At 37.3% G+C, this 10,387-nt stretch overlaps 1 protein-coding gene across 1 annotated transcript; it reads right to left on the bottom strand.

Annotated features, from left to right (window-relative positions):
* Positions 1 to 1,235: 1,235 nt before the first annotated feature.
* LOC116114387 (ADP-ribosylation factor 2-like) lies at positions 1,236 to 2,070 on the bottom strand. The gene is made up of 3 exons (XM_031400521.1): positions 1,921 to 2,070; positions 1,750 to 1,831; positions 1,236 to 1,590 (listed from the first exon to the last, which is right to left on the bottom strand). The coding sequence occupies exons 1-3, from the start codon at positions 2,058 to 2,060 to the stop codon at positions 1,585 to 1,587; spliced, it is 228 nt and encodes a 75-aa protein (XP_031256381.1). The 5' UTR covers positions 2,061 to 2,070; the 3' UTR covers positions 1,236 to 1,584.
* Between the last annotated feature and the right edge of the window lie 8,317 nt (positions 2,071 to 10,387).

Raw genomic sequence — 10,387 nt, 5'->3', positions numbered from 1 at the left:
ATGCGGAGAGATTATCCTTGTGTATCGATATTTAAGGAGAAAACATGATTTCCACTCTAGCATAAGGTTCGAGACTTATGATTGTAAGATATGTAAGCTAGATTTATCCAAGAAGGCTTGGGTGGCATTAGATAGCTTAGGGGATTATGTTTTATTTGTGAGTAGAAATTGTTCAAGATCTATTCTTGCAAAGGAACTTGGACTTGGTATGGCGAATTGCATCTACTTCACTTATGAATATGATGAACCACTAATGAATGAATGGGAATTCCCTCAATGTCGAGAAGGTTCCAACCAAAGAGATTGGGTTGTTTTCAACCTCGACAAGAATCATTCAAAAAGTTTTTGTCCTACCGAAACTACACTAAATAGATGGCCATCTACTTGGATAACTGTACCTTTATGGTGGTATTTCAAAAGAAAACTCCTCTTTTTATGTAAAGTCTTAATATTTTTTTGTTAAACATTTTATTCTGTTAATAAAGTTTATATTATATGATCATATAACGTGATTATGTTTATTACTCCCTCTGTTTAGAATAAAAGTCGTTTTAGTCTTATAAATTTTTTTCAAAATAAATGTCGTTTGGCCAAATGCAACCCTCTCTCTCTCTTTCTCGAAGTATGCCCCTGTCTCCTCTCTCTCTCTCTTTCCCTCACCTCTCATCTTCTCTCTCTCTCTCTCTCTCTCTCTCTCTTTCTCTCTCTTTCTCTTTCTCTTTCAAAAGCCATTAAACACAACTTTTCCATCAATCATCATTGTTTTTTCTTCGTTCCATTTCCCATGCACTTTCAGAGGGAGGAGCAAAGAAAAAAAAATTTACATTAAAAAATTAGTTTATTAAAAAACGTGCAATAACTGAAAACGGCTTTTATTTCGAAACAGAGAGAGTAATTCTTTTAAGATTGAGATGATGTTAATAAAAAATAAGATCTTATTATGGAATCAATAGGAATAAAGTTGAAAACAAGTTCAATATATACAAAGATAAATTACATTTAGACACTAATTCACAGTAACATTTATTTTATTGATTTATTTTTCATAATAACAATGTAGATTGAAGCGATAGAGAAATTAAATAAAGAAAAAAAATAAGAATATCTATTCAACAAAGTATTAAATAATATTTATAGTGTGATATGATATTTAAAATGGCATACTATACAGTATAAACAACCTTTCCTTAATAATAATATAGGATCTTATAATTTTATATATTTCAATGCATAAATTGAGAACACTTATACTCCCATTGGACGGCGCGGGAGAAATAGAGAAGGCCTAGCTTTAAGCAAATTTATTAAGTCTTTGTTTTTTATGGTACATAACAAATAAGACTTTATTTGTAATGTATCATCAAGATTCAACAAAATAATTGTTTATCAAAGTCGACAAGAAAGAAATACAAAGAGCAACAAAAGAACAAATATCTCCTTTCCTGCCGGAAACTCAAAAAAATGAATTTCCAAAAGAATAAGAGAACTTGCAATAACAGCAAGTCGGTAACATATACAACCCAAGCCAACACTAGACTCCTAACTTTACTGATAATCACTCAATAATTCACCACCTGCAGTCCATTAAGCCTGAAATATTAAAAATAGTGATTGAATTAGAGAATAACCAAAAAAAAAAAAAAAAAAAATTGGCAATCTAAAAGCGAATCCTAAATACAATATGAAGAGCATCTCCTGATGCAAGTTTTAATCGGAGCATTTGATTATCGTAGATGCTACTACATATACCTTGTTAGCAATGTTGTTCGAGAGCCATTCCAGTCCCTCATAAAGCCCTTCTCCAGAAGTGGCACATGTGCTCTGGATATACCTGCAAAATATCAACATTCAAAAACTTGAGTGTTTTCTATAGGTTTGATTGCCTTCCTCTGGGAGAGTAGCAATATTTATAAATTTTACCAGTGGCGTTGTCGTAGAGAATGAAGGCCAAGCTTATCGGTGATCTCTGCAGCATTCATTGCATTTGGAAGATCTTGTTTGTTAGCAAACACAAGCAACACAGCTTCCCTTAATTCATCCTGTCCACCACAAATAATCATCTTACTATGATTTTATGATAANCCAAAAAAAAAAACAAAAAAACAAAAAAAACTCAATATTTGAGAAATTGAAGTTTTAAGATAAGAAGAAGAAGAAGAGGAAGAAGAAGAAAGATTAAGGAAACCTATAATGCAAAATGGTGTAAATTCTCAACTCTTACTTGCATACTTATTGTACGTTTATATATAGCTTAGATACCCAAATTTGATTTCAAGTTCCATAACATGAGTAACATAGAGAATTCATACTTCATAATTAATTTGGGGACCCCAAAATCAATTTTATCATGAGTTTTCCTTTTTCCTTTGTGTTTACTTGCCAACCAAACAAATGTGACTATAGAATGTTAACTTTCCTTGAAATGACATGAAAAGGGAAGTTACTTCACTGAATAACATCAAAAAAGCAAGTCACCTCGTAAGTCCTCCTTGAGTTACCAAAAAAAGTCACAAAATAGTCACTTCAAGCAAACTAAAAAGTGGTACAAATGGATCCCTCCTTTTGAGCAATTACACATCAATAATTTGCTATTAAAAAGCTTTACCAGTGCCTGTTCAATATATCTCATATACTAATTACTTTTGTAACATCATAGATATTGACCACAAATTTAACTATCTCCTTTGGTAGTTCAGCTTGCCAATGAAGCAAGCGAAAAGGGAGCTGAGGAGGATGGGGAAGATGATAAGAACAGCTGTAGCAAGACCTAAGAGAATGTGGTCATAGCCGAATTAGTCTTTTAAGAAAGCAGCAACTGTTTTGGTCTCTCCAAACGATGATATTTATTTGTGAATGTCACCGTATTGCGAAGTTAACATGTCATTGAGCGCCCAAGACGTTGGAGATAGATAACACAACCAGATCCAACAATTTAGAATTCGATGCAAAAAATAAGAACTCCAATGAATTTGTTTTCATATGAATGATAAAACCATATCAAAACCAAGGTTTCTCATATTTGAAGAAGAAATAATTTCCCCAATAAGTCAATGCTAATCAAGCAAATAATCAGGATAACATTATAATTTAATTAGCTTACTTACGATGAAAACATAGAAGAGGTTCAGCATTGTGTAGGTAGATGAAGTCAAAACAGAAGCCAATTGAATGTTTGGTGTCAAAAACTCCAGCAGCATTCCCAGATAGTTGAAGCACATAAGTGAACAGAACATCAATGACTTTGTCTGGTCTCCCATCTCTCTCGCACAAATAAGTCTTGAAGAAGAGAAACCTTCAGATGTGAATAACCTGTTGTCTGAAACCAGTGACTTGATGAGTAGGCATTCAGACCCATAAAGATTAGAATGTTAAAAAATAAAGCTCATGACTTGCCTGTAAAATTTTCTGGATAGCAGGCAAACTCATTGTCTCCACAGCTTTTGGTGTAAAGAATTTTATGAACTCTTTCAGCAGTATGTAAGCCCACTCAGCTTCAGCATCTGATAAAGGAGTCACTACAAGAGGTAAACAGTAGGGAACACACATTTCAGTTGCAAATGATCCCATTGCTTTCAAGGCTCCTTGTTTTGCAAAATTTGCAGCATAACAAAGACGAGATCCATCTTTTGCTATGAGCTGAAATGGGGAGATAAACAAGTAGGATGACTTGACTGTTTTGGAAAAATGAGGAGATTCCAGAAGACTTTTAGCAGATGGTGTTCTAATAAATTTGTGTAAAAGGAAATAAAATAACGTTCTGACATATACTTTAATGATAAACTTATACCAGATAAACATGAAGATGAAGTAAAGAAGACATAAAAGAAAAACCTTGAAGCCTGATTCTAAAATATCTAGTACCATAAAAAGAAATAAACATGTACCTTGTCCAGTCTTTTTCAATGCATGCTTCAACAAGTATTTTTGTTCGAGGAGGAAGTTCCTGCAACACACCAGGAAAGACACCACTTTCCAAGTACATTGTCAATGAAGTCGAATAAAAAAGTGGCCTTCGCAAATGAAGTTCTGCCAAGAGACAACCAACTGAAAATATATCCTTCGCAATATCTTCAGATAAAGTCCTTGAATGAGATGATTTTTCCCTCCAAAGAAGTAACTCCTGATATTCCATGGAAGTTGCGTCTTCAGCTTCAATATGCTCAAGAAAATAATCCAAATTGATATCAGATGGCACCACATGCATGTTGATTGCCAACATCAAATAAACTAGAAAAACTTCCTCTGACACTGTCATGTAAAAAACCTTTTTCTGGAGAGAGGTGCATTGCAGGGTCATCTTGATGGTAATAGCAAAGAGGACTCAAATGTCGAGCATGTTCAGAAAAAGCAGATGCTTCTTTTAATTCTTGTAAATTGGTAGCTTGAAAGAGAAGAGAAATTTCATTATCCACTTTATTAACTTGGCATCTGGATCTAGCTGATTCACCATTACTAGACTGTTTCTTCCAGGTTGTGGTCTAATGTACAGGGTGTGGTAGAGCGAAAAGCTGACGGCGTCCAACTGACTTTGGCATTGTTGGCTCAGATGAAAGCAACATAACGTTCTCGGCAGCAAGAGCTGCCTTGTAATAGCCACTACTACTCAAAAGCTTATAATGAAATACATATAAAATAACATAAAGAAATTGGGCTCAAAATTTTCTTTTTATTAAAACATATATACATATTCTTTACAAACATATACATTTTTACACAAAATGTATAACATATACGAAAGTCATCGAAAACATAAGGGACAGTGCAACCGCTTCTTCTCGAACGCCGACATCCATCCGACAGTGTCCTCACCTAGGTCCTGCAAGACATGGGAAAACAACGGGGTGAGCACTAAAACAATGCTCAGTAAGTAAATCCTCTACTCATACTAGCCCCGTAACTCTCTTTCTCTAATTCTTTCCTTACAACTCCTCATTCAATTTCTCTTTGGGTACTTCTCTATTTTTCTCTTTCTCTTCTCCATAGAACTCTTTTCTCATAACTCTTTCATAAATCACGACCCCATCTTACCGAGGGCACGGTCGGGACTCACTCCCACTCTACGTGACCTCTACTCATTCTAGCCGATCGGACTCGGTTATACATGGATTCGGAACCCTTGGGCATGTGAGTGTATAATCTCTCTCTCGGGTACTCGGGTATAGCCCTCATCCGCATGCACTCTCACGGGCTACACCACTTCTCTATCTGATACTCATGCCGCTCTCTCAATGCGGCGTACATGCGGGAATACTCTACCCATTACTCACGGGTTCCCCATCGCACAACCTACTCTATTCTCTTTCTCCTAGCTCTAAAGAACTTATACTCAAATTTTTAAATAATCTCAAGCTACTTCTCAAGTGTATAAACAAAGGTGTAGAGCCAGCTCATGCTCCCTAATGCATTAAGAAATGCCACCTACAGATTTCCTCAAAACCGTCATTCTGCTAGGTCACACTAAACGGCCATAACTTGTGCATCCACCCAGATTCTACGGTTTTGGTCTCGTTTTAAAGCTTAGAAACGGGCTATAACTTCTCTGTTTTGGTCTCAGCCTAGTTCAAACCGTAATGCCCAAAAATTCTTAGAATACAACAGTGACAGAACAGATTTCACTTAGGCCTTTCATCAAACAACTCATATCATAAACCACTCTACTAAAATTACTATTATACTTCATTCTCTAGCCATCCAAAATGAGAGAAAACTCCCTCTATACTCATAATCCCTGTCAAGAAAAGCACTCCCAAAAAGCTTCACACAACATCTCTCAAACTTCATCTCAATCCTTCTCAATACACATTAAAACACTTCTCATACATGGAATCTATCCAACAACACAAAAATAGCTACTCATCTCAACAATTTCTCATTGTTATACTACATACTGATCATGCATACATCTCTACACAAAAGCTTGTTTAAAACTCAAGTTGGTTGGATTTACTTACCTTGTACAAAGATACTTCTTTAGCACTTTTCCTTCCCTTTGTGCTCTTGTCTCTTCTCTACAACTCAAAACAACCACAAGGACAGCGAGAACCAAATAAGACTCACTACAATTATAAAATTCACATCTAAAGCATGAATCCTTACCTTAGGATGCTTTAGATGAAATCCTACTCAAAACCCTCTTAAAACCCTTAGAAATCTTGGAAGATTGGATGGAGAAATTGAAGAAAATGGGCAAATGAAGAGGCGGTAGAATGAAATAAAGTTTTCTCTACACTTAACCCTTTTTAGTTCATATTATAACATCATTTCCCATTTTGCCCTTGCCTTTCTTGGAAATTTCATCTATATCCTTTGATTCTTTACAAATACACCCCCATCCAAACCAACTCTACTAAATTTCTTTCATTTTACTCCCCACTTTTCCTACTAATTAGGGTAGAATGGTCATTGTGTCCCAAAAGAAGAATTCTCTAGAAAACTCAAGAAACTTTGTCTTAGCTCGTCGCCGCGGCGTCTTGCGTCGCCTCGGCAAAACAGGGCAGAACCTACCCGTGGTTGCAACTCCTCCTCGCCGCGGCGAAGCTTCTTCTTCGCCCCGGCGAAGATTGGATTTCCAACTTCACCAAAACTCAACCAATTTCAAGGCAACAATTCAACCAACTCAACATACAAACTCAATTAAAGTTGAAACAATAAACTTTTAACTAATACAGCAAATCTTAAACACGTACCTCAAGTGGGATATTACATGCCTACCCTAACATTTTGTACCCAAAGGTGATATCTATCCGATTATGAATTTGGCTTGAAACCCAATGGTCTTCTAAAGCTTCTCGATGCAATTTTGTAAATTCCTCAGTGTTGGTATTTTTGTCTAAGAATAAAAGTTTTGAGGAGTTCATAAGAAGAGAAGGCTTGCAGAATTTTGTGGTGTTTTGGTTAAAACTTACAGCTTCACTTAAACCTCTTGGAGGGCTATGATTTGTTTGATTCTCTAAATCATGAGCCATTTTTCAATGCTATAAGGGCTAATGATTTCAAAGCCAAGATGAGGGAAGGATCAAGTGGAGAAGGTCTATTCATTAGAGGAAGGCCTGTAACTCGGAATGGTAGCAACAACTATGGCAACTACCGGGACAAATCAAAAGGTAGAGGACAAAGCCATGGAAGATCACATTCTAAACCGAAATTTGGGGGAAAGCAATGCTACTACTACAATAAAGAGGGCCATTTCAAGAGAGGTTGGAGGAAGATGATGAGGGATGAGAAAGGAAAAGGTCATACCAATAATGGAGAGGCCTCAATTGCCAAGGGAGAACAGCAAGATAGTGATGTTCTCATTGTGTGCTCAAATGTGAGCGAAAGGCAAAGAAGCGAGAAATTGATCTTGGATTCTGGATGCACCTATCATATGTGTCCTAAATGTGATTGGTTCAAAAATTTCAAGGAAACCAATGGAGAAAAGTATTCTTGGGGGACAACACTTCTTGCCAAGTTAGGGGCATAGGAGACATCCAATTGAAGATGTTTGATGGAGTTACAAGGCTGCTGCAGAATGTGAATATCTTTTGGATTTGAGGAGAATTTTGATATCTTTGGGGCAGCTAGATTCCATGGGGTACACATACAAAGCAGAGGGAGGAAAGATCAAGGTAACTAAGGGTGCTTTGGTGGTAATCAAAGCAGCAATAAGGGATGGACTCTATGAGATGATTGGAAAGATAGACATCAAAGATCAAGTAGCAAACTTGATGGCTAAGATCGACAAGGCAACTCTATGGCATAATCGTTCGGGACATATGAGAGAAAAAGGGCTGCAAATTCTCAGCAAAAATGGCTCACTTAATGGTGACAAGGTAGAAAAGATTGACTTCTGCAAAAGTTGTGTTCTTGGGAAGCAACATCGGCTTAGCTTCAATACCAGAGTGCACAAATAAAAGGGTATTCTTAACTACATACATGCCGATCTTTGGGGGCCAACAAGAACACCAACACAAAGAGGTAATCTTTACTTTCTTTCTTTGATTGATGACTATTCTAGAAAGGCTTGGGTTTATTTGCTTAAAAATAAATCAGATGCTTTGAATAAGTTTGTGGTGTGGAAAAAGTTGGTAGAAACTCAAACGGGTAGGGTTGTTAAGGTTTTGAGAACCAATAATAGTCTAGAATTTTGTAATAAGGAATTTGACAAGTTTTGTGAGTTAAATGGAATTCTAAGACATAGAACGGTTGTGTATACCCCTCAACAAAATAGAGTTGTTGAGAGGATGAATAGGACCCTTTTGGACAAGGTTAGATGCATGATTGTTAGCTCCGATTTACCTAAGTGCTTTTGGGGGGAAGTTGTGCCTACTGTTGCGTATTTGGTTAATAGATCTCCCTCTAGAGCTTTGGACCTTAAGACTCCCGAAGAGATGTGGAGTGGGAAACCTCCTGAACTAAGCAACCTTAGGGCCTTTGGATGTGTTGCGTTTGCACATCAAAAGGATGATAAACTTAACCCAAGGTCTAGAAAGTGTGTATTTCTAGGACATGGAGAAGGGGTTGAGGGGTATAGGTTGTGGTCCTTAGAGCCTAATGGAACTAAACTCATAATAAGTAGGGATGTCATTTTTAATGAACAATTATTCCCTTATTTGGAGAAAACTAACCCTGCAGGAGAAAGTGAGCAAACCAACCCGGTTTATGTGGAGCATAGCATCAAGGAAGATTCAGTTCAAGTAGAGCAAAGAAGGCAGGAGGGTTTGGATCAGGTAGAACCCATTGATGAAGGCCAAGCTAAAAACACTCAAGAAAGGGCTAGGCTAGTGGCGAAAAGGTTCACACAAAGAGAGGGCATAGATTTCACATAAATTTTCTCACCGGTTATGAAATACAAACGATAAGGATGGTGCTAGCTATGGTGGTCCAATTTGACTGGGAGATTGAGCAAATGGATGTGAAGACATCATTCTTACATGGAGAGCTTGATGAGACCATCTACATGACGCAACCTAAAGGATATGAGGAAGGAAGGCAGGGGGATTTGGTGTGCAAATTGAAGAAATATCTCTATGGCTTGAAGCAATCACCTCGGTAGTGGAATAAGAGGTTCGATTCCTTTGTAACTAGTTTGGGTTTCATGAGGAGCTACTACGATTCATGCTTGTACTACAAAGGTCACAAGGTGGAGGAAATGGTGATTATCCTAATCTATGTTGATGATATGCTATTGGTTGGTAGCACCAAGGAGAGAATAGAAAGATTGAAGGCTCAACTCAGCTCAGAGTTTGAGATGAAGGATCTTGGTCACGCTCAAAAGATCCTTGGGATGTGTATAGTACGGGAAAAGGGAGAGAAACAGGTTGAAAATTTCTCAGACTTCATATATAGAGAAGATGGTGTCTAAGTTCTCTATGGAAGATTGTAAACCAATAAAAATTCCCCTTGCTAGTCATTTCAAGTTCTCTAGCGATCAATGTCCAAGTTCGGATAAGGAGAAGAAGGAAATGGAGAAAGTTCCCTACTCTAATGCGGTTGGATCAATCATGTTCACTATGGTAAGCACTAGACTTGACATTTCTCATGCTATAAGTGTCCTCAGCAGGTTTATGGGTAATCTTGGAAAAGAGCATTGGATTGGGATGAAGTGGTTGCTGAGGTATTTGAAGGGAAGCTCAGATGTGGGGCTTGTTTATGAGAAGGGGGGTAAGTGTATTTGGTTAGAAGGTTATGGGGATTCAGACTATGGGGCAGACCGGGAGAAGAGAAGATCGATCATTTCATATTTCTTCAAATTAAATGGATGTTGTATAAGTTGGAAGGCTCAGTTACAGCTTGTCGTAGCACTCTTAACAACCGAAGCATAATATATAGCAACTACAGAAGCTATTAAGGAGGCCCTATGGCGGAAACGATTGTTGGAAGAATTGAATGTCCTAAAAGAGCAGGTGGTAGTATACTTTGATAGTCAAAGTGCTTTGCAGTTGTGTAAGAATTTGGTGTTTCATGAGAGGAGAAAGCATGTGGATGTTCGGTATCATTTCATTCAGGAAAAGGTGATGGAAGGAAGCATTCGTGTGGACAAAGTAGCAACGGAAGAAAATCCTGCAGATTTAGGCACCAAAGTTCTAACTCTAAGTAAGTTCAATCATTGCCTTGTACTTCTTAGAGTTGGAACCAGATGATGTGTCGTTTTATGCTTGAGTTTGGATCCTAAGTTCTCTGCACGTTTGGTTCGTTTTAATTGCTTAGACAAAGGTAGAGATTGTTGGCATTTTGTCTAAGAATGAAAGTTTTGAGGAGTTCATGAGAAGAGAAGGTTTGTAGAATTTTGTGGTGTTTTGGTTAAAACACACAGCTTCACTTAAACCTCTTGGAGGGCTGTGATTTGTTTGATTCTCTAGATCAAAAGGCTGAGATTGGTTTCAAGTTGGTTGTGGTAGCTATTACT

This window comes from Pistacia vera, unplaced genomic scaffold, assembly GCF_008641045.1.
Source record: "Pistacia vera cultivar Batoury unplaced genomic scaffold, PisVer_v2 Contig71, whole genome shotgun sequence".
Taxonomy (NCBI): Eukaryota; Viridiplantae; Streptophyta; class Magnoliopsida; order Sapindales; family Anacardiaceae; genus Pistacia; species Pistacia vera.
This window is presented reverse-complemented; position numbering and strand designations above follow the sequence as displayed.

What these genes read in the sequence shown, in the direction of transcription:
- LOC116114387 (XM_031400521.1), bottom strand. Translation starts at nt 2,060, where the DNA reads ATGATTATTTGTGGTGGACAGGATGAATTAAGGGAAGCTGTGTTGCTT. An exon ending in TCTCTACGACAACGCCACTG is followed by an intron (nt 1,832 to 1,920) that starts GTAAAATTTATA and finishes GATATTTTGCAG; the next exon opens with GTATATCCAGAGCACATGTG.